General features: G+C 37.4%; 1 protein-coding gene across 1 annotated transcript; it reads left to right on the top strand.

Annotated features, from left to right (window-relative positions):
- Nucleotides 1-3,728: 3,728 nt before the first annotated feature.
- pth2rb (parathyroid hormone 2 receptor b) lies at nt 3,729-23,260 on the top strand. Its single transcript, XM_043222291.1, has 13 exons — nt 3,729-4,292; nt 4,941-5,043; nt 9,802-9,912; nt 9,998-10,113; nt 10,302-10,399; nt 11,488-11,671; nt 12,958-13,111; nt 14,657-14,717; nt 14,838-14,904; nt 17,272-17,366; nt 20,125-20,263; nt 21,212-21,253; nt 21,408-23,260. The coding sequence occupies exons 1-13, from the start codon at nt 4,230-4,232 to the stop codon at nt 21,951-21,953; spliced, it is 1,779 nt and encodes a 592-aa protein (XP_043078226.1). The 5' UTR covers nt 3,729-4,229; the 3' UTR covers nt 21,954-23,260.
- The last annotated feature ends 1,516 nt before the right edge of the window (nt 23,261-24,776 follow it).

The following is a 24,776-nucleotide window of genomic DNA, read 5'->3' as shown; positions in this document are numbered from 1 at the left end:
GAGACTCTCCATTTAATACCATCAATGTTTGAGAAGAACTGAGATACTAAAGAGATTTTATCCCCTGCAGGGTGTGAAAATGAGCGCCACGTCAATAACACAGTACGAAATTGTTGGTTTCCAGCCCAGATATCACGAAGATCCCATTCATTTTTGATGTTTCTCCTGAAATCGGAGATACAAAAATACATCAAATCATTTTTGATGTTTATAGTTTGCTAACTATCTATGACTTCTGAACGCAGACCGGTCACTTTTTACGATATTAAAGGTATTCGTGTGTTTGTTTGGTATTGAATTTTGCATTCTCCTGAAGTTCCTTTGGAGAAATATGTCAATCTTTGATGAGAAATTGAGTTCGTAGTGTGATCTCTGCCTGTGGTACCTTAACAAAACTTAAGATTTTCAATTATTCGTGTTTCACGGAGATGTCGTGGAGATCCCATCTAATAACCCTCTTCGTTTTAGATTGGTCTTCTAACATTTCTTTTCAGAAAATCAAATCTTCTTAGTGAGATTTGTAATATTATACCTCGACAAATCTGAGCACAGCTTAAGTTTCTTCTGAAACTCTACAGGTGTTATTTTTAGATCCTACAGGGGTTATTTCTACCTGAACTCCATTTAATTTCCCGAACACACACTGAAATGTTAAAGTGATTTAAGGTTTCCCCGCAGAGGGAGAAAATCAGCATCGAATAAATAATAAAACACGAAAATGCTGGTCTTTTGTAGCCCAGTAGCTGTGATGGAGGTTAAGCATCCATCTGAGATCTTTCTCCTAAAATTTCTTTGGGTAACAAAATCAGATCGAATCGCTTGTTAATAGTTCTCAGTGAGATCTCTGACTTAATCGAAGCACGTTTTGAGCACAATCTAGGCACAACTCCACAGGTTTAATTTTTAGAAGAAACGTCTAAGAAGAAAGAAACTTTGTTTCATCTCCTCAACGTTGAGGAGCAACACTTGAGATACTGGATAGACACCATTAGTCATTTCTGTGGGGTTGCCAAAACAACACTGTTTATTAAGTAACCCAAAAAATGCATTTAAAGCAAGTCCTGCCTGAAGTGGAAAATTCGATTCAGATCCTTGGAAATATTTTTTTGCTGGTTCCCATAACAACCCTTTTATAAAGATCACAGACGAGGAAAAAGATATTCAGGTGCTGTGCCATGCTAACATTTAACAATTGCAAAAAATGAATCATGCACTTGACATATCGCTTTGTTGACGCTTCGCCGTTTTCATATGAATGTTATTTCGAGTCGCACATCTCTGTTCGATTTCTGGTCTAATATGTGGCGGAAAGGATTCTTACGCAACATCCTCTGTGCTCACGCTTGGTTTAGTGGAAGCAAAAGGCTGTCGAGCGCGGGCTTGTGTTCCCACACACGCAGGCACATATTATTTCATCAACACTCACGTTTTCTTCTACAGCTACAAATGGCAGTATTGAAGGAGTTCTTTTCTCTCGCTCTGTGTTTTTTGTTTTAACTCACAATGAGAAGTACACTAACGAGGAATTGTTCTATTTTCGCTGTATGTAGCCTACGCAGCAAAAATTTAGCATACTGCATAACATTTTTATATAAATTATACAAATGCAATATAACAATAAAAAGCATAAAAATACAAACAAAAAGTAAAAAAGTTTTTAAATGAAAATATAAAATGCCACTGATGAATATAAATACAAACATATATATATATATATATATATAAACATGACTAATACAATTGTAATAAAATATAGTGTTATAATATTATTTTTAATAATTTAAGGAAATACTTAAAGAAAAATGTAAATAATTAAAAATATAAAAGCTGTTTAGTAATAGACAGTATTATTTAAAAATGTATCTAAAATTAACTTTTTAATGAAGCAAAATAAAAGTTAAATAAAAATGCTATAAAAAACATAAAAATACTATTTTAAATAATACACTAAAACTGTCTTTTAATATTTTAATGTATTTAATTACTTTTTAATATTTTCAACAAAATATAAATAAATAACAATAAAATGAAAACAAAGATGAAATAACTACAATGTACCATTTTTAATATATATTGTGTTCAGAATAATTACAGTAAAAATTGTATAACACATTTTGAAGGTGGCCCTTTATCTGGCGGCGTCTGGCACGTTTCAGCGGTAATGTGTCCCTTACATGCAGCGGTCCAGCACTAATCTGAGATGGATGGATGACCCAAATGAACACAATTCGAATGAAACAATGACAACATGTGGTTCTCTGCCCAGAACGCAGAGGAGGGTGAAAATCCCAGCACAAGAGTCCAACAGAAAAGAGGATTTAAATAGAAACGGGGGCGAGGGAGACAGAAGAGAGAGCGGAAACTTTTTGAAGTTGTCATATTTTGAAAGTGGTCTGATAAGGCTCTTCGCCAAAAATGAGCTGCCTTCAGGCCAGAGGTTTCCTTCTTACAACAGACTTGAAGGAGAACAAGTTCGATGATGAATATGAAACTACACGAAGGACAAGATGAAACAGGAGAACACGAGAATGATGGGCTAGAACTGAATGGAATAGAAATAATTCTGCTGAGGGTAGTTTAGATTACGTAAAGCCCTGTATTTTCTCAGAATAGAATAACCTCAGTGTTGCGAGGAGAAGAGAAGATGTCTGCTTAAGACGGATAATCAGGGTAGTTTGGGTTCAATCAGTCACCGAATTATTAAAATTACTCCCAAATTGCTGCATATTCTCTCATGTCTTTCAGATGAAGACGGCTATGGAAACCTGCATGAAACACCGGAGGCACTAACTCATAAACTCATAAAATCTAAAATTATTTAAAAAAACATCAAGTCTGTCTGTGGTCAGCATTGTGTATTTCCCTCCAAAACGAACAGACATTCAGAAAATAGCTCACACTAGACTTGGCTCATCTCGAACGGGCGGATGGAGGTGAACAGAAAGACGGTCCTGAATCTAAAGGCTTTTGCGAAAAGCTTTAAGGTTAAAGTTTACGACGCGGTTGTGGCTTCGGTAACGTCGCTGCTTAAATCAGGTCGTTTCTACAGCTTTGGTCTTTAACGCCGCAGGGATGCCCTGCCTGCACATGCATCTAAATCGACCGTCTGGTAGATCTACTGAACGCTTCTCCGTTTTGAGGAACTTTGAGGTTGATCTTCTGTCAACGCGCCAAAGCGCCGTTATCTACGTTTCCAGAATGAGAAGATCCGACGTCGTGGCGGAATACTAAACTTCACGCTCTATTTTCACCAGAAAGATCTGTTTTCTAATGCTTTTTAAGAGGAAAAGTCACCTTGCCTGCGGAACGGTCCATTCACGAATTTCCCGCCACGAAATCTTTTAGGCGCGCCTCACGCGATCCATTTTGTCCTTTTGGCGCCATTTGTACCTTTATTTAACTGGCGACCTAAAGACGTTTAAACAAAAACATTAGGTTGCTACGACTCGAGCTGGCATTTGCCAACTGACTTAAATAAACAGCGAACTGTTAGCCTGCTTATGATTTGTTTGTCTTCTAAAAAAGATTATTTTACCACTGAATAAAACTTTTCGGAAGCCTAAGCTATATATCGGCCTGTTACTATGGTTACCTTCTGAGCGACTTAGCTTAATTCTCGCGAGAGTTGCACTCTTAGGTCGCTTAACGTGATGAAATATCTATATATATTTCGTCCTGTGCATTGCGAATAAAAATGCGTAAAGAAAATGCGCAAAGGGGCGTATAAACTCGCTAACTAAACTTTCATGGTAGGTCGTTTCTTCAAAAACGCTACTATACAGTGCATCTTATAATTTCTCTTTTATTATTATCACAATTTGTACGGTTAACAATACTTCTGTTCATATTTTAAGCTACTCTCAATTTAGCCTGCCTAATAAGGGCTTTCGAAAAGTTTCAGATAAACAATCGGGAGAGGAAACAGCCGAGGGCAGCTGTGATTATGTAAAGTTATTCAGTCGAATTTTGCGTAGTCACTTCAAGAGGGGGGTACCCCGCCATCGGACTGCGCAGAGGTGCACCATCTCTCCTGTTCGTCTGAAGGAGCGTTTCTGCTGCGGGTGGTGGTATTCAGCTCACTTCGCTCTCGGCAGATGCGGAGTTCACTCTCCACCGCAAACATGGAGCCGGACAAGACGTCCGGAGGCGCGGGAACGGCGCGAATTCAGCTTCGCGCGCTGAGAAAACGCGCAGTCTGAGCAAACGCTGTCGGTTCGAAGCCTGTGAAAATGTGGATTTTAACGCCGTGGGTGTTTTTCCAAGTTTTGCTTGGCACTTCAGTCGAAGCACAGGTAAGATGAATTAGATTTTGTTTTTGTTTTTTTATCATTTCGTGTTTGTATTCAAATTTAAAGTCCGAAACGTGTTTAGCTCTGACGGAGATGAACGTTTAGCGTCCTATATCGGGTTCTTTGTGAAAACTGACATTATAAAATGTTTATATCCTAATTAACTGTTAAAACCCCTGTCAACGACGTAACCCAGTAAAATGTATTTATATACCACCTTTCAAGAAGAGATGTGCTTTGCAATAGAAATATAAAATGAAGAATAACAACAGATTGGAATAAAAAGGTTAGGTTAATTTGGTCTTTTTAATTCATATTTGTGACTTAAACCAGTTAATTTAGAATTTTGCTTAATAAACCATTTTACATTGCAGTGTCACAGGCTTTATGTGAAGTCAGATGTTGTGATTGGGGATGGTTTGGAAATGCGCCATAATTATGTGAACTATTAGAGAAATATTTGGCAGGTTGCTGAATCTGAGGGCTGAATTGTTGGATTTAGTTTTGTTTTTCCAATTAACAAAGAAGCTTTGAAGGTCTGCGGGTGGCCCCTCCAAATCATCTGATTGGATGGTTTCTAATCAGATGTACCGCACTTAAAGCAAACCGTCGGCCAATCAATCAGATGTCCCTGTTCTTGTCTCCAAACAGCGTGTGGACCCTGAAGTGGGCTTAACGGCTCAGGAACAAGTTCTCCTGCTGTACGACATCAAGCTGCAGTGCCTTCAGAACATCTCTGAACACAGTCCTGCTGGTAAGACCTTACCTGTGGATTAGGGTTGGTCCTCCGAACCTTTTTCTCTTTAATGTGATGGTCAGTGGAAACTAGGAGGATAGCTCATTTGCCTAACCGTTATAAATGGGGCGGTGACTCAGACTAAAACCCAATTATGTAATTTGCTCATTTGTTCATTAGTTTAAAAGCCCTCATCACGTGAACTGACATCTGAAGCGTTATCCGTGGAACAGAACGTGACATTAGAATCTGCTTAGAGGGCTTATCTGTCGAAATCTGCCACAAGAGAGATCCAAGATCCGTTTCGGATAAAGAGTCTCAGATCTTTCGCCAGTTCGTGTGGTTTCTGAGCTTGAATCTTGATCCAAGTTTCTTTTGAGGCTTTATTTAGATACTAAATTACCTTACAGTCACATGACGTCTATATCTGCACACAGTGCGTCTGCTTTGCATTTAATTTGACTCCAGGACATCGATCTTAGCTGTGATGGATTTGTCACTTTTCAAGTTGGCTTCGTTTAATTATAACAACAGCCGCAGGCTCTTCTGTTTCATTCAATTGGATTGATTTTTTTTTTTACAGTAAATGAGATAAAGGTGACAGTTTTCCAGCTTAAACGCGAGCTGCGTGCATGTTGATAAAAAGCTGGACTTGTAACCAAAAGGTTGCGGGTTCGAATCCCAACAGGATTCTTCGTGCATCATCACAGCCGAGCATAATAAATGATTACAAACAAACTAAACATGTTATTTTGAATTAAAAAGACTGAAATAAGGTTTTCTCGTGAAACCTAGTCCAAATAAAAGCTGCAGATGTACTGAAGCTTTCGAAGTGCAATTGCTTTTGGATGTGCCGCAGCAAAAATACTCCACTCATACGTACTCTGAATGGAGTTCATGATTTTGCAGATTAATGGTGTAGTGCAGCTTGTGAGTCACCCTGCTGTTTACAGAAGCTGACGCACATTTATTGTTTTTCTCCCGATTTTTCTGGGAGTTTTTTTTTTTTCGCTCTTCTTCTTTACACATGTTGGTTTTAGCGTTGGCTGATTGTGCGCCGGGCATACCAAGTTAAGATTGAGAGAGGTTCCTGGTTACCAGTGCGATTTCAAATTAGGATGCTGAGGGAGGTATGATTTAGGAACTTGAAGATGATTCAAGACAAGAAACTCAGCGATGGCTCCTAATAATCCAATCGAAAACTATAAACGCTGTTGTGAATTGAGACTCTTCCATTCAGCTCCACTGGATTATACATGTTCCGAGCTCGAATCTTGTTGTATCCCACAGTTTATCCAACAAAATCTTCTTATCATCTAATAATCTGACACATGCCGGTGTCAGATCCAATACAGATTAATATCATATTTTCGAATCCAACAAGCACGTACGGCTTGCTAACAGATGTTGCTAATAGAAAATCAACTTGTTTGTATAAAAATGTTGTTAAATAATTATTGAGGAGGTTATTTTCTGAAGACAATATAAAAGGTGCTTTTCCAAAACACCAACACAATGCTTACATGAAAAAAAAAACGATGTAGGATTTACTTTGATGCAATTTTCACTCAAATATTTTCACAAATTGAATTAAATGTCAAATAATAGTGTGGATTGAATTATAATATTGTCAGCTACTTTTCCTTTCTGAAGTGCTTTTTAAATATTTAAGAAAAGTCGCTTAAAAGTAACTTCAACTTAAAAGTATTCAATGTTTAACCTTATCTAAAACAAGGAAAATGAATGGAATGAATTGGTTTATGAACGAATCATTTGTTTGAATGATTCATTTACTCAACTGAAAGATCCATGTTCGTTTCTGGGCAAATTTGCATGTATTTTACAAGTTGAATATTATTGTACAAATTTCACTCGATTTATCATATTGTATAGATTTAGGGGTGGGCTATGGGTGGTCTTTTTTACAAACTTGTAAAGAAGTAGTTTGAAAAAATTGGACAAGTGAGGTCATCGTAAAATCATAAAATATACGAATTGCTGTAAGATCGTGATCAGCGTTTTTAAAAGAAACAACTGAATGAATGACTCAATAGAGGACTCTACCTACTAAGTAACCTTCCCAACACTGTTTATGATTACACTATTATATTGTAATAATACGATAAGAAACACCAGCAATATCAAGCAGCATAGTGCATTGTTTTTGTGCAGGTAAAATAACCGGAAGTGAACGACACCGCAAGCGTTGTGCATCCGCTCTTACAGTACATAAAAAATATAAGCTGGATAAGCGCTCTAGAAACTCCGCTCATCTAATCATATTCAGTGACCTTAATGAACTGCCGCATAAACCACATAAGCCTATATATTTCATACAGGCATGCCAACTGTAGCTTACTTTATTTCCTAACCCACTTATAAAGCCCTCGCCTGATATTATTGGCGTTTGAATCTCTAACCCGCTTTAAAATTGCTTTTATAAAAGGTTTATGTTTAGAGTCATTTTCTTTTCATTTGGATATTTGTGCTGCTGTTCAAAGGCACGGTAAACACGAAGGCTATACAAAGGTCTCCTTTGTCTGACAACATTTACTAATATCGGTTATAAGTGTTAATTGGAGTGTAGCCGTTGTCATTTGCATCGGGTTGTCGAACGCTCGCGCTGAACTTTCGTTTGCCATGGCAACTCTCGGAACGTTCTCAGAGTATTCAGGAGAATATCATTTATCGTGTGTAGGCTCTGATATGACTGTTCTGTCACATTTACCACAGTCATCTCGATGGCGAAAAGTGACCCAAAATTCACCCCAAATATCCTCCATCGCGTTGAAAACCGCTTGTTTGACCTAAAAAAACCGATGAAAGATGATATCTCACCCCACTGACCATTGGATTTTACAAATAGATTGGAATCTACAAATAGAAAATGCAGTTCTTTGTTCATTCAAACCACCCCGTTGCATTTAGCTGCGCTGATTCATTCCCGCTGAATAAAGTTTCCAGATAGCGTCATGCTCTTTTAGCACTGCAAAGCCTCTCTTCGCTTTTCAAGGAATTGACCGATCGGTGCTCCCGGACTCTGCCCTTTTCCCCCACTGATCTGCGGGGGGTTGGATCAATCTTTTGACAGAATACTCGCACTTAGAACGAAGACGTACAGCGGTGTCAAATCAATGAGCCGGAAAGAAAGATAAATCCTACATGGTTTCGAGGACATTCCTTTCATGATACATCACGTTCCCTTTGCGAGGTTGTAATTCATATTCTAATTCATTTTCTTGAAATCGTTCTGTTTTTAAAACGCAGATGTATGTGATTAATAATTCATCTTTTGTTCTGGAGTTAGCTGTCATGTTGGAAAATGTGTGAAACTCGCTGAGGCAAACAGAGCTTTTATGCTTCGATGAAAGCATTTGTTGTCGCAGTTCTAAAGTCTCGAGAACGTGAGATGTCAAGTCTCACTTAAGATGACCCTGTTGCCGTCTGATACTAAAGAAACTATAATTACTTTAGACATTCCCTGAGGGACTCTTTAACGGTTTTAATTAGGTTGGGTTTTGAGCGAGCAACGGACCAGCAGTGAAACACATGCAGAATTCATTTCTGCCGTTCATGAAACTATTCAGGATTTCAGCTTAAACAGGCGATTCGATTCCAATTCATATGTTCATTAAGGAGCAGTATTTCAAACTATTAAGTCATATTTTTTTAACATGTAAGAACTGTGACTCAGGATCATTTAATTCTGAATCAGTAATCAGTTAGAATCACTTTCTGAAAAGAACCGGCTCATAAGAGTCAATTCCTTTGGATTCACTGCACACTGGTTCAGTTGTGTGTTTCTGATTCACTAAAAATTAACCGACTCATAAGAATCGAAAACGTATACTTTGGTCCTTTTGTGTGTTAGTGATTGACTAGAAAGAATAAACACATAAGAATCTATAGCTTTTGACTGAAAAGAACTTGCTTATAAGAGTCAGTTGTTTCAGAAATGCCATACACTAGTCCTGTTGTATGCGTTTGATTCACTAAAAAGAATATGATGCTTTGTGTTTTTCGCTCAATAGAAAGAGCCGTTCATTGTTTGTTTTTGCATGCACTTTGTGAATTCAATCTAAGACCATTTCTTGGCTTCTTTTTTCATATGTATTACTATTTACGGTAGATGTTTCTCCTTTACTAGAAATAAAATATTAGAGTATTGTTGTTGTACTGTATTATATATAGTGCTATATTCTGATATTCTCTATGGCTGCTGACAAATCTGTGCTGATATTGCGGAGATATTTTCTGAGAAGCATGCGTGATACCTGAGACTAAAGAAAGTTAAGGCAATATGCATATTTATTACCTCTCTGTACATATTTACTCTACTTCTTATCTGCATTTCTCATCTTCTCTAGCTTGCTCGCTAATCTAGATGCCTAACGAACTTGGCACTGTGAATTATGATTATTTTTGGCTCTTATAAAAATAAAGGCATCTGCTATGCATAAATCTAAATGTTTCTATTAAAATCATTTCATTATTTGGCAGAGGAATTGCATTTCTGTTAGTTTTTTGGGGATTTCTTTCTCAAAAGCACTAAAAGTATCGTTAATGGAACCATTAATGAAACGGAATCATTATTGGAACCAGAACCAGGATGCACGAGCAGAAAACGTTTGCCAAGAAATCCATTCATACTCTTTTTAGTTACACTGCTAATATAGACAATTTAGCTTCATCTGATTTTCCTCTGACAGGAAGCTTAACTTCCAGACTTTGTTGAGCTCACCTTTCCAGATTGTGGTTTGCACCTTTTGTACACAGATGAGGTTTGTTCTCCTGGATGGGACGGGTTGGTTTGCTGGCCTCAAGGTTCTCCAGGAACCGTCACCAAAGTGCCGTGTCCCAGCTACGTGTACGACTTCAACCACAACGGTACTTGCGAAACTTCTTCGAACACATTTCATAGTTTCTGTACAGCAATGTCTAATCAAATTGTTCTGTTTCTTGGTTTCCATAGGATTTGCATACCGCCAGTGTGACTTGAATGGGTCGTGGGTATCGGTGGAGAACCGAACCTGGGTCAATTATTCAGACTGTCTGCGGTTCTTGGCACCAGGCATTGAAAAGGGCAAAGTAAGTCCAATTAAACGGGCTGGGAGAGTTTGTGGTGTCTTATTGTATCAAAATCATTTGAGAGTTTTTTGATAACCAAATGCAAAGTCGTAAAGCCGCTTACATAGTTTCAAATTTCTCTGATTGATCAAGTAAAAAGTCTTTGGAGTTGCGTCGTTGAGATGACTCAAGTGTTGTTGTGTTTCCAGAGGGACTTTTTTGAGCGGCTGCACATCATGTACACAGTCGGCTACGCGGTGTCCTTCAGCTCGCTGCTTGTCGCCATTTTCATCATTGGATACTTTCGGTAATTGAACACCTGTTCCCAGCAGACTTTGGTCCCACACAGCAAGTTAAGAAAACACAAATAACTCCCAAGTGTTCATTAGGAAGTTGCACAGCAAGCAAACGTATTACACGTTTCGCCCAAGTGGCGGCATTCAAAGAGTCTTCACCTTTAAAGACCGTCAGACGCTAAATTAGCTGAAGAGCTCCCCAATGAGTTTCTGCTATAACCTGAACAACTTGTACTTTGCTGTTTCTAATTGAAAGGCTCCACGAAGGACGTTATTGTGTCTGCATGATTATTGTGCTATATCTTTTTAATAAACCTAGAAAAACTAAACACCATACACAAAAAAACTAAACATAAACTTTGGATATAAAAATAAACACGTGAAGTGTGTGACTTAAGCCCCATTTATAGCGTAAGCTCAGAGGAGAATAGAGGCACAAGGATAGTGCAATACTAAACAAATTAAAAGTCGAAAATGAGAAGTAGAAAGAAAAATTGTCAGAGGATTTGGCTATAAGAACGAATGTGGGTTACATCATACATAAGAGGTCAGCCAAGAAGCCAAACTCGACTCTATCATGATTGCTCTATCACTGATGGATGTGTGATTTGAGTAATAATTAAAAAAATTATTTAGCTACAAAACCCATCGATCTGCTTCAGAAGACATGTGTCAACCCCCTAGAGGCATATAGGTTAGTTTTATGATGGATATGTCTGATTTACATATCTATCCACAAGCATTACCAAGCTTGGAAGAGCCAGGATTAATTTATAAAAGAAGAAAGTCTGAAAGAAGAAAGTCATATGCACCTAGTATAACTTGGGGTGAGTAAAATATGGGCTAATTTTTCCTTTTGGATGAACTATTCCTTTAATTGTGCCTATTCAAGATAAAATAACCTTTTTCGAGGTGAAAAGAGAGCCTTTTTGTTCTAGAAATATTCTAAATTTCAATTCCACGGCCATCATTTCCAGAACAGCATGAATGGGGATTTAAAATGCGGCAGTTATTCATGCCGGTTTGGAGGGCAAAAGGGACAAAAACCGACAGGATTCCCCTGCGATTTGCTGAAACGTTCTGTCTTTTTGCCTCTCAGGCGACTCCACTGCACCAGAAACTACATCCACATGCACCTCTTCGTGTCTTTCATGCTGCGCGCGGTCAGCATCTTCGTAAAAGACAGAGTGGTGTACGCTAATGGTGTGCTACAGGAGTACGACACCATGCTAATGGACAACATCAGCACCGTCTCCATTTCCCCTCTTGACAAGACTCAGTATGTGAGTGCAGTGAATTGCCCATAGGTTGATGAAACAGATAATTTTTATTAAAAAAAAAAATTCAGTTGAACTAGTCTTGTCTAAAATGACTTTAATTAACTTTAGTTAACCTAAATTAAGTGCCTGCACTGATGTGAGTCGAGCGTTCTTTGGTCATCAAAGACTTAGTCGTTCGGTCTTTAACAATAACAGATTGCGTCAGAAATGCATTAGAGACTGCCGTAGGTTTGAAGTGCTTCTGGGATGTTGTATAGGGATGGAAGTCGAAGTTATAAAGCGATGTACATTCAAACGATTCAAATTGAATGTGCGTTTCTTAATATTCCGTTCAAGATAAAGATTGGAGGCTTTCAAAGACTAATGCAGCACAATGAAGAGTGCAGGAAATTGAATTTAATATTGCATCTGTGTATTATACCATTCCCGTCGAGGTACTAGCAATGAAGGAAAAGAAGGTTTTAGTTTTATTCTTCGGTCCTACAATCCAGCCTCATCATTTTTTAAGCGAAAGTACATGTACAACAGTACAAAAGTTTCAGCAACGGTACGTTTTCATTCAAACAATTACTAATCATCACAATGCATCGTTTACCTTTTACCTTTACCACATTTACCTTTATTCGGCACATTTTCATTTCAATAGGACATGATCGGGAATTTCGCATTGGGACCGAAGATTTCCTGCCACAAATTTTGCATCTTGAGTCGGTCGAGTAAATTCAGCGTGTCGAATTTGCTTTATTAACAATAACGCTTTGGCTAATGTTGTTTCAGTGAAACTTTTGCTAATGTGGACCTTAAATCGTAGTGACTGTATCGATGGCCATGTTTCGACACCGACCAAAAAATAAAATAGGCAATTGTAACTTTTTATCTCACTATTCTGACTTTCTCTTAGAATTGCTAGTTTACAACTCGCAGTATTTTGCCGCCATTTTTTCACAGTTACAAATAACAAAGTCAGAATTGTGAATCTTGCGATTGTGAATTAAGTCAGAATTTTGCAATATAAACTCACAATTACAAGTTAAAAAATTTAAAAGTTGTCTGTATTCAGTGGCAGAAACAAGCCTTCATGATATAATTCCCAATGATTTTCCTGCATGACCAATATTTTTTACTGACACTCTAAGTCTGACTGTTTTTGATGCCAGTAACACACATTTATCTTACAATAACGTTCATTCCGGTTAGAAGGCTGCGATGGATGGTTGTGCTGTGATTGGCTGAATGTTCACAGTTTGAGGATTCTGATTGGCTGAAGCCAGTGTTGTTTGTGCTTTCAGGTCGGCTGCAAGATCACAGTCCTGTTCTTCATTTATTTCCTGGCAACCAACTACTACTGGATCCTAGTGGAGGGCCTGTACCTTCACAGTCTCATTTTCATGGCGTTCTTCTCAGACTCCAAATACCTTTGGGGTTTCACCCTCATAGGGTGGGGTAAGCGCACGTGTTAAGATCAATCAGTGCTTGATTTTGGTTTTAAACATTGCTTATTTTCCAATGCTCAGACGTAACCCCAGCAGTTTCATAGCTTGTTAGGATAATTCTCATTTGAGGCTCGCGTTACGTCTGCCTTAAAGAATCTGAGTCCGTTCGTTTTGGTGTCCTTTGAGTCGGGAACACTTGCTTAAAGCCTTATTTATTCATACTTTATGTTTTGATGCATAATATTCTCCAGAAAGGACACCTTTGATGTGCAAATACTTTTGGGAAGGTTCCCGCATCCTTAGATACTTTGTTGAAAGCCAAACGACACGGAAGCCCAAACGCATTTGTCCTACTTTAAACAAACCAACAACGACACAGAGCCGAGAGTCAACAGCTTTGAAGTCACTCGTTACTTAAGCAAGATATTGATCTTCAGAACGTATTAATCAATAATGCATAATTAATGTTCCTGGCATCGATGCGTCTGTGGGAGAGTAGCCACCTAATGAGGGTTAAATTTTCACATTCAAGCACTCTGGAACGTCAGATCTAAAACACATCGCTGGAACTTGTTTGCTGAGGTCTGCGTTTGGCTTTTTCATAATTAATAAATGATGCATTTAGGGAGATACGTCATCATAAATCAATGCCCCGCTGGGTGTTGTTCTCAGTGTGGTTTTTAAAGCCGGATTATTAACATCTGGAAGTTGAAGTGTAATTTTTTCAACACTTAAATACTATCAACATATTATGCGCAGGGGCAGCTGTAAATACACATCTGTATTTCCTTAAAACAATTTGATGGGGACCCATAATATAAAGACATATATTACTGATATTACTGATATATATATATATATATTATAAAATATAGAAATATAATTGATATATAAACGTAACATATTTTTCGTAAAATAATGCATGGATGTGTTTGGATTTATATATGCATAATAAATATATACAGTACACACTTTTTTTTTTTTTAGATGTGATTAAACAATTTACTAATATGTATATACATACATATATATAATTTTTTATATATATATATAAATGTAATGTATGTAATCTGATTTATTTTTTAGAAAATATTTAATAATTACACAAAACTTTTATTATGTAATAAATACGTTTTATTACATAAAATTTATAATTATTTTATATTTTCATTTTTTATTTCATGTTTTCTTATATAAAAATATAAATATTATCAAAAGAAAAAAAAAAATATATATATATATATATATATATATATATATATATATATATATATATATATATATATGCACAATCACAGCTGAGGGGATTGTTCATAAGCACTCAGTTTTGTTTGTATCAGCACAGAAACTATAGAATTTACATTTAATTTATGGTTTAGAGGGTCATGGAGACTTTGAGGAGGCATTTGACTTGTTGGATCTCATCGGTTTAAAACAAAACATAGAAAATTGTGTTGTTCCGGTGAGTTTGTGACAAGTGTCGGACATGCTTCTGTGCTTGTATGCTGCATTACAGTTGATAAATCTTGTCATTTTCTAATTTGTGTGGCCACAGGTGTTCCTGCTCTCTTCGTATCAACCTGGGCTGTCGTCAGGGCAACGCTGGCGGATGTAAGGTAAGTTTCCCGTACCTGATCCAGATTCTCGGTAAGGCAAAAAAAGTCACACATTTATACACACAGAGAGGTGCACAAGCTGTTTTGTATATACAATATAATATAATATTTCTCCCTAAGGTGTTGGGAGTTGAGTGCTGGCAATATTAAATGGATTTACCAAGTTCCTATACTGACAGCAATTGGGGTGAGTTAGCTGGCACTTTACTTATTGTAATATTATTGTTTAGCAAATTTAGCTTTTTTAAGTTGCAGTTTTTTGTTTTAGTTGAAGTTATAGTAATTTTGTTACATATTTTTAAATAGTTCTATCATTTATTTTCAACTTTAGTAATGTTAATACTTAACTTCAGTTTATGTTTTTCATCTAAAATTTAAAAACTTTTAAAAAAGTCTCTAAAAAATGTAAAAAATTTAACACTGGACGTATTTTATAAATGTGTACAGAACTAAAAGAAAACACAAAAGTATTGAATTTTTTTATATAAGTATTTTTTTATATAATATATCACCAAAAAATAAAAAAATTTCTGAAATTTTATCGTTATACTCAGTGAAATATACACCCATTTGCATTAATTTCCAAATATCTAAACATCGTTCTTCATAACATGAAAATTTTGTTCCGTTTTGTCAATATATTACAGATATTTTTATATTTATCACTACAATAATGTGTAATATAAAATCAGGCATATGATATGTGAACAAACCCTTCTATAAAAACTTTTTCAGCTTTTATCAGCTTTTAAAAATATGTTAATAATTGAAATCTAATGATGCAAACCGAAAAATACAATAAAACTAACTTTTCTGTTAAAACTCAACCATTTAACACTGTTACAGAACTTACTATAAGATGTAAAAATACATTTTAATTCATTCATGTGACAAATGTTTTATGAATAATCCGCGTGTGAAGCAGGTTTGAAACAAACTATTGAATTAAGCACTATGGAAATAAAGCTGAATTGACTTGACTAGTCTGAAAAAAACACGTGACAGTGCCTCAAAAACGATTTCCTTGAGATTAAAACAACTGGATGCAGTCGAGAAGTTCAAGACGACTCAAAAACAACCGTCTTCAAGTCGGTGGACCAGAAACATTTGAGAAGTTTCAAACAAACTCCTAACTTTCTGTTGGATATCTATCAGTTCTTATAGCAGAACATGGGGCCGCCAAATTACACCGTATTTGTGGAAAAGTGCCGTCAGAGCGGTTATTAAGAGACGCGGCTGTCTTCCCATTAACCCAGATTTCAACCCCGTGCTCCGAACGTGATCCGCGTAGAAAAAGCTCGTCAAAGTCTCGTAATCGCGTGTCAAGAGGTCGACTGGGACAGCGCTGTCGTTTGTTGACGTGCTACGACCGAACGTGATTGACCAGTTCGCGGCACGCATATATTTATCTGCTGGATGGGCAGACGGAGACATTATGCCGTTAATTATTGGCTTTGCCGAGGATAAGCGCTTCCCTCAGTAATGGAGCTCGGATTTCAAGAACGTCTGGACAGTCGCGCGTCGGGAGAGCTGTAATTATGTGATAGCATGCAAATGTATTTTCGTCCTTGCTGCCTGTCAGCAAAACATATAAATTAGGACTTAACACGCATGGATGAAGTGGGGCGCAAGCGCTCGCGGCTAACCATTTCTATGGTGTATTGATTACGACGTCTAAATAGAGTAAAGCGCAATACACAGCGGAAACCTGTTGAAACTTTTCACGGCTCAGATGCGACAGAAGCTCATCACGCACCGGAGGAATAATTCCCAAGCTGAAAAATGCAAGCGGAATAAAATTAGCTTTTAAAAAAAATGAGTTCAACTTTTTGTTTTGACTCGCACTCGTTCATTAAAATTGCGCAAATTTCCGCCACATCTCAGTTTTGATGTCTAGAGCGGAAAGTGCTCTTTTGCCGCTTTTGGAATAAAATTGCTTAATTGTCCTGCGAATGTTAATTTCATAGCTGCCTTTAAACACGCACTATTTAAACAATGCGTTTTGTTTACATTTTTTGAGAAACTTAAAAGCTTTTCCGGAAGATGGCACAACAATAAATACGTTATTTTCAAAAGTAATACCTACCGGTTTGTTTCCTTCATCTAATTTTAACTCTGTAATAACTGTCATAGTTATTCGTTGATGGTTATTTCATTATTTTCAAGCTGTCGTACTTTTTAAAATGTAATATGCAGATATATTTTTATCTATAAGTATATATTTAAAAATATATTGTACAAGATACACAGACAGCCTAAAACCTGTTAGTCAAATTAATTATGAAACAACAAAATTATAAATGAGTATTTATTTCCATTATTAATTGATTATCGTTAGACTGTTATATAATATAAAATATGCAATAACATTTTTATAACAAAGATTTAAGTTTTTGTCTTTTTGTCTTAGTATTATTTAATAAATACTATTTTTGAATATGCATATATATATATATATATATATATATATATATATATATATATATATATATCTATATGTATGTATATGTTGAATGTCTTTAGTCAATGTAATCCCGTTTCCTTCTTCTTGCAGCTGAATTTTATTCTGTTTGTAAATATCGTACGAGTTCTGGCCACAAAGATCCGAGAAACAAACGCGGGGCGATACGACACACGCAAACAGTACAGGTGAGCGCATGAAATTATTGTCACGCCGGCACGCGACCTCATACGAGAATCCGTCCTGCTCGAGATTGTTTTTCACCGGCGACAGATTAAACGCAAATCCACCAGAACCCGATTCCCTGAACCCAGAAAGTACAGGCGTCACTTCACGATGTACGAAATAGCGACCGGATTCTGTTTGCTTGTGTTCCTGCGGCTGTTTTCGTCCAAGGTGGAGTGTTTGGACATCACTGGTGAGACATCCTGGAGAGGACTGTAATTTTCCAGAGGGTGTTCGAAAGGCTGAGAGAAACGGAGACGCACACACAGAGAGAGTGTGCTTTCATTAACAGCATGTCGAAGTCTCAGGATCTCTGACTAATAGTCTGCGAGTGGAAGCGACCCTAAGCTCAGTCTGTATAGCGATGGCCTCTTATCAAAGCCGCTCTTTAATCAAGACAATCCCTCTCGTCTTTGTTAATAATGTTCTGGCTTGCCTTTGAAGTACAGTTTTGCCGTCTGCGGCTCCTTAACGATTCGCCGAACTGTTTTATATGTTCTCGAGCGGTGCGTGAAAAACTCTCTAGTCTAGCGCTAGTCTGTTCTGGGTTGTTGCTAATTTGAATTATGGGCCAATAATTGGCGTCGGCCAATAACAGGCGATATTTGCGCTGTCTGCCATCAGCTGATTGTTTGAAACAGCCGGTGGTCGCAGTAGTCAATATTTGAAGTGGATCAAAAAAGTGAATCAGAGTTTTTGGGTTTCAGGACGTTGTGTTGTAATGTCATTGTGTTGTGCCTCTTTCGGTTGCGTTGTGGATGTGTTGTGCTAATTTCTTCGTGTTGGGCTTTTTTCCGTGGAGTTGTGCTGATTTGTTGTGTTGCGACTTGTTTCCGCTGTGTAACGCAAGTTTCTTCCATTGCGCTTTTTCCGTTTCGCTGTGCTAATTTCATTGGGTTGCGCCTTTTTGCGTTGTGCTGATTTTGTTGTTTAATGCCATTTTATGTTTCGTTGCGCTACTTTCGTTGTGTTGCAGCTTGTTTCTGTTGTGTTTCTGCACTACTAGGCCTTAAAAATATCTTAATTTGTGTTCCTAAGATGAACGAAGGTCTTACGGGTTCGGGACGACATGGCTGATTAATGACAGAATTAAAATTTTTGTGTGAGCTACCTCTTTAAAAGTAGTTACAGGAATACAAATGGGATAAACTGATGTGCAGTTTGGTTTGTTATAAAGTGAAATATAGATTAATAGATGTGTATTGTGTCTTAATTCGCGTGTGAAAGTATTAGCGCCGCTGCTGAGAGTGTTTTAAACCTACAGGCGGTTGATAGCCTCCAACGAAATTGAATCCAGGCAACGAACGCCGCTAATGACGATATGGATGAACGGGCACGGTCGCATTTTACTCTTAATGAGAGTCGGACTTATGCTCTGAACTTGAAGTAATTAAGTCATTTCCATGTGATTTGAGCTCAGTGCAGGGCTTCTCTGCTTCTTATGCTTATTCTGAGGATGTGAAAACAGCAGAAAAGCTACCGACTCGAGACTCAGCTCAACTTTTCTCATTTTCTGGCCTGTAACGTAATAATCAGCCTTTGGAGAGACGCTGACTCTCGCCCTCAATGCCTCGCTCTCATTTCAATTTCAGTCTTTTAGAGATGAAACGGAGGATGTTTATTGCTTTCCTCGCCGTCAACCCCAAAACCACAGTGATCTCATGATATTTTTGGAAGTACCTTGGTGTACCGTGTGTTGCGAAGTACCACCATAAATAATGGTAATACCATAATTTACCATGGTACGAAAACTTTTTTTTAATGCAGAAATTAATGATAGGAAAATGTGTGTTTGTTTTATAGCCTACCACATTGTGTTTGTGGTTGGCTGGTGTAGTGTTTTGATGGGTTTTATGGTGTTCCTGGTGGTTTACGTGGTGTTTGCAGTGGTTTGAGGGTGTTCTGGATACTTTGTGTAGTGTGTTCTGGTGGTGATGTTCTGAGCGGTCGCTATGTTGTTTTGGTAGTTTTAGGGTGTTTTATGTGGTTTATATGTTTTTTTTGCTCATGTTCTGAGTTATTAATAATCGGCTTTTCTTGTTTTTAGGGTTCTCTGCTTAGATTACAGTGCGCTGGTTGTTTTTAAGGTGGTTACTATGGCGTTTTGGATGTTCTGAGTGGTTGGTATGGTGTTTTCAGTAGTATTTAGGGTGTTCTGCTTGGTTGATATGGTGTTCCGGTGGTTCCTAGTGTTCTGAGTGGTTATGTGTTTTGGGGTGTTCTGAGGAGTTAATAGTGTTTAATGTTTTGGTCATTTTAGGGTGTTCAGGGTAGTTTGTATGGTGTTCTTGTGGTTTTAAGGTGTTCTAAGTGGTTACTATGCTGTTTTTAGCGCATTCAGGGTAGTGTATATGGTATTCCGGTTGTTTTAGGGTGTGTTACCATGGTAACTGGTTTGTTTTTATAGTGTTAGAGTGTAGCTTCTATGGTGTTTTGTTGGTTTTTAGGGTGTTCTGGTAGGTTACTTTGCTGTTTTGTATGGTTTGTAGAGTGATCAGAGAGATTGCTAGATGCTAGAGTGCTCTGATTGGTCAATATAGAGTTATAAATGTTTTTTCTTGGTGTTTTGGCTGTTAGGATAAAAAAAAACCCATTGCTGATTGTTTGATTCTCAACAAACCAATGTTTCATGTTTTTTATTTCCTTATATTGATGTGGATTTAATCAAGTGCGATACAATATTGAAATATTTCTAAACAGAATGCGTATCTGTGTGTACAGGAAGCTGGCTAAGTCCACTTTGGTTCTGGTTCTGGTTTTCGGCGTGCACTACATCGTGTTTGTGGGAATGCCGCACACTTTCACCGGCCTGGGCTGGGAGCTGCGCATGTACTGTGAACTGTTCTTCAACTCGTTCCAGGTGACTTCCTGACTAATCAGCTACCGTCTCACCTCTCAGTACTCTCTAATGCGATGTGATAACGCTGAGTGTAATCATGTGCCCCTTTGCGTTTCGGATTTCGGTAATTTGCTTTGCCGGCATGATAAATAACTGCGCTTTTATGTTTCAGGAGCATTTTAGCAGCTTATCTGTAGACGGTGGGAAACAAATAACAGCACAAAAGAAATAAATTAAGGGCGATAACAAAAAACAATTCACAAAATAATTAAATAGATAAACTAAACTAAAATTAAAAGTTAGCGGTGAGTTCCATCAGAAGCCTTCTTCTTTGTTAAAATTAAATAAAAGTCAGATTAAAAAAAAAAAGTAAAAAATGTACAAAAATGTACATCAGCTTTAATTTTTCAAGATAAGTTTTCCCTTTTCCCCTGTGAAATTAAAGTTAAAATAAAGAAAGAAAGAAAAAAGTGGTGCTGACATATATTATGTTTTATTGGCTTTTCTGTCCTTCCTGTGAAATTAAAGTAAAATCAATTAATTTACATTAATTAAATAGTTGGTGGTGAGGTGCAGCTAATGAAAAATTAAAATAATAATAAAAAAGGTTAAATTAAAAGTTATTGATGAGATCCATCTGACGTTTTTTTGTGAAATAAAAGCCAACAAAATGAATATTCATATTTATATAGTATAAATGTTACTAATATTACTAAACTAATATGTGTGTATTTCCTCTTTTGTTTCCTTTTTTTTAATAATAAAAAATACCTAATAATAAATGATACTGCGAAAAAGTTTTTAATGGCAAACCACAATGTTTTTAGCTCTAAAACTCTAAAATTAACTCTAAATAATATATAAAGTTTGGAAAGAAACTTACTCTCACTCACGATATTTTATTGTGTGTGTTGTTGAGGTTTCCTGTTCCCTCGTTCTTCTCATCTGGTGCGTATCGCTCTCTTTCAGGAATTTTTTGTGTCCATTATTTACTGCTTCTGCAACGGAGAGGTAAGTGTGGGTGGAACAACATTAATGTATCAAATACTGCCATTTCAGCAAAGTTTGTATTCAAAAGTGATTATTCATTTTCTCTCGACCTTTCAAAAGTTTTGCAAAAAGTCGCCGCGCAACTTTAATTTCGCTCGTTATCGTTCTCTCCCAGGTCCAGACAGAAATCCGTAAAACCTGGCTCCGCTGGACGCTTGCGTTTGACTGGAAAGGTCCCGTGGCTTTGGCCAACTACCGCTACGGGACGGTCCTGAACAGCAGCGGCGCCAGCGTCCAATCGCAGCTGACCTCAGTGACCCGAAGTTCTGCCCTCCTCACCAGCAGGGTGTACCGCAGCGCCCCTCGTCCCGGCGTCGGCTCACTCGCGCACGGCTCGCAAACACACACCAGCCTCCCTGGATACGTCTTCAGCAACTCAGACATCGAAAGCCTACCGCCTTCCATTCCAGAAGAAATCGAAGAGGAGGCCAAACACATCGACGATATCACGCTCAAAGGCGTCAACCACATCGCCGTTCGACAGGAAGCCCTCAGCATCTGTTTCGAAGAGAGCGGCCAGAGCTCATCCCACGCGGATTCTTACGAGGTCAGACGTTGTCCCGATGCCGTCACCGCTACGGAAATCTCCAAATGCGCTGATAAAATATCTTTATCGGTGAGGTACAACAGTTTGGATCAAGAGGACGAGGAAGTACTTTAAAATGCAGACGAATTGCCTTTAGCAACCAGATTTACTTCTGTACAGCAAAAGGATTATAACAAAAAAAGATTTTACTCTTAGGGAGCTGATTTGATTGTAGAAATTGGGCGTTATATATCGGAATGGAACGTGATTCGCTAAAATAGTGCCTAAATATCTATTTATCTATTTATTAGCGTTATTAAATAACGCCATGAAGGTGAGAGCAGCTTTAAAGGAAGCCGTCTCAGAAGCAGCATTAGATTTAATTGAATAATACTAAGGCAAAAAAAATTCAGTTTTTCTTTGGAACCATATGCATCGATTCACAATAAGATGTGAACCGTGTCTTAAAGGAATATTTCAACCAAAAATGTATACTTGCTGAAAATGTACTACATCTAAGATGTAGATGGGTTTGTTTCTTCATTCTGATTTGGAGAAATGTAGCATTACATCACTCATCAGTGTATCCTTTGCAGTGAATGGGTGCCGTCAGAAGTTCAAAACATCACAGTAGTGTAATCCACACCACTCCGGTCTATCAATTGATGTCTTGAGAAACAAAAAGCTGCATGTTTGTAAAAATAAGTCCTCTACCCATAACATAGATTTTTGTAAAAGATACTTGTAAAAGTATCGCGAATAGTCGAATAAAGATGCGATACCTGTCGTACAATGCATGAAACAATTATTTGTTTGGGATCAGTTGGTTTCAGTCACTCTAAGCCTTGCGAGAAAGATTTGTGTTGACATTTACACTCTTTTTTGCTGGACATTTGCCATCGCACTCCCTTACAAGACTGTAAAGTATGTGTAAATATGTCTTTCACCAAGTGGGTTTATTTTTGCAACCAAATGATGTTGTTCAGTGAAATCAAACAGTGGGACTCATTCATGAAACATAAGCTAATGCTTCTTAAAAACCTAAATTCTTATGTAATGTTACATTTACATTATGCAAATGAAAATTAGTTCGGTTCGTGTTTTTCGTCTGTAAAATTGTTTGTAAAACCGTCGAAGCTGTAAACGTTTGTGCAGTAGATTTTCACCAATAAATTCACACAAAATATTGAGTTTCATGAACGTGACCCAGTGTTCAGAGATACGCTTTGCGGTTTAGGTATTTGGTTACGCCCTTAGTAAAATAAATAAATCTTTTGGGCATTGCTTGGCATGAATGTTTTGATTGTACAAATTTTACATCAAGCTATTTTTTTACTGTCGCCATGAGTAAATGTTTTTCTTAAATAGTTTTAAATGTATTGTGCATTGATGTTTCATTAAACAGTGTAATAAATAATAAATAAATAATAAATTCATTTTTATTTCAATTTTAGTTCTTTCAGTACGTCAGCTTGTGCTAAACAAACGCTAGAAAATGTTGCAATGCCAGCTAGATAAACGTAAAATGTTGCTGCGAACATAATCACCTCACAGTCGCTCTATACAGGTGGAGCTGGGGATGGAGGAGGGTTTCTGACTGTTACAGCAAGCGCTAGTCATATATATTTGAACGCTGAGCAGAGAACTGATTGGCTACCGATACGAGAGTAAACCAATCAGCTGTGCCATGTGATGATGATGTCATTGTCATGTACAAAATCAACTGATATGCAAACAAACCGCAAAATATACAAAAACATGTTGCATTTGAATAAGTACGAACACTAATGAAGTTAGGCTGAAAAAATTGCTGACACTGGCACAATAAGAGTAAAAAAAAAATAAATAGTAATGTTAAATAGCAATGTAATTTAAATTAGAGCCATAAATGCTTTATCTGGAATATAAGCCATAGTAGACTGATGTGTGTACCATTGGTTTCCCCAGGATGCTCTTAATGTCTAGTGTCTTGCTTCCGAGTTGAAAACGACTGCAGAGCCATTTGTGGGCCTGTAGGAGTTGGTTTATGCGTTCGTACTGTAATTACAGTTACATAACTTCAGCCTCAGCAGGACTGCTGTTCAATCACACAGAAATATTAACTACAAAAATACAAATCCACATATGTGAAATATGCCTCTATGAAAGGATGTGATAGACATTAAAGGGGTCATACGATGTTCCTAAAAAGAACATAAGATTCGTAATACTTTATTTTTACGCTTGCATCGCGAGCCTCGTAAACATAACACCACGTCTGCATTCGTGATCGGAGAAACGACAAACAGCAAGCACTACCCTTCGCTGCTCAATACTTGCATTTGAATAGTAAGCAGCAGATCCTTTTAAAAAGTAAACATAACTCACTTAAAGGTTGTGAGTCAGAAGCGCCAGACTGTCCCTGTAGAGGCAGAATTGCCCCATAGCCTCTGTGCAAAGGCAGCATAGTTTTAGGAATCACTTCTCCGTAAACGTAAGACTCTAATATTTGCGTTAAACTGTTCTGGAACACAGCGTCTTCAGCAACCGGCAGCTACACTACAGCGAGAATAATAGCTCCGCCTTCTTTGCGTAAGCATTCGGACGGGGTTTGAAAATAAATCCACTCTGTGACATAGAAAAGTCGGGTCGTGTTTAAACGAGACGTTTCAGGGGTGTGTGGCCGAGTCATAAATTTTATAAAGAATATCTCTTTGGTTTTTAAACTTTAATCTTTGCAACTTTAGAGATCTTATCTATGCATTAAAAGCTTGTACCACTCCAAAAAGAAAAACTTCTGTGAATTGAGGACCAATTATGTCTCTAATTTCTAATTCTTTTTTTTTTTGGAAATATCTCCTTTGGTTTTAAATGGATAACTTTTTCTAAACTCTTTTGCTCCAGTGAAAGAAATAAAATGAAAAACTCTTGTTAATCAGATGTTTTGATCATGATGCATAATGGTTTATCTTTTCTGTG

This window comes from Puntigrus tetrazona, chromosome 22, assembly GCF_018831695.1.
Source record: "Puntigrus tetrazona isolate hp1 chromosome 22, ASM1883169v1, whole genome shotgun sequence".
NCBI classification, from domain to species: Eukaryota; Metazoa; Chordata; class Actinopteri; order Cypriniformes; family Cyprinidae; genus Puntigrus; species Puntigrus tetrazona.
Note: the sequence above shows the minus strand (reverse complement) of the source record. Positions and strands in the feature narration are given on the sequence as shown.

Coding starts and splice junctions, on each gene's coding strand:
- pth2rb (XM_043222291.1), top strand. CDS start 4,230: ATGTGGATTTTAACGCCGTGGGTGTTTTTCCAAGTTTTGCTTGGCACT. Junction 10,114..10,301: donor CAGGCATTGAAAAGGGCAAA/GTAAGTCCAATT, acceptor TTGTGTTTCCAG/AGGGACTTTTTTGAGCGGCT. Junction 17,367..20,124: donor GACACACGCAAACAGTACAG/GTGAGCGCATGA, acceptor CTGTGTGTACAG/GAAGCTGGCTAAGTCCACTT.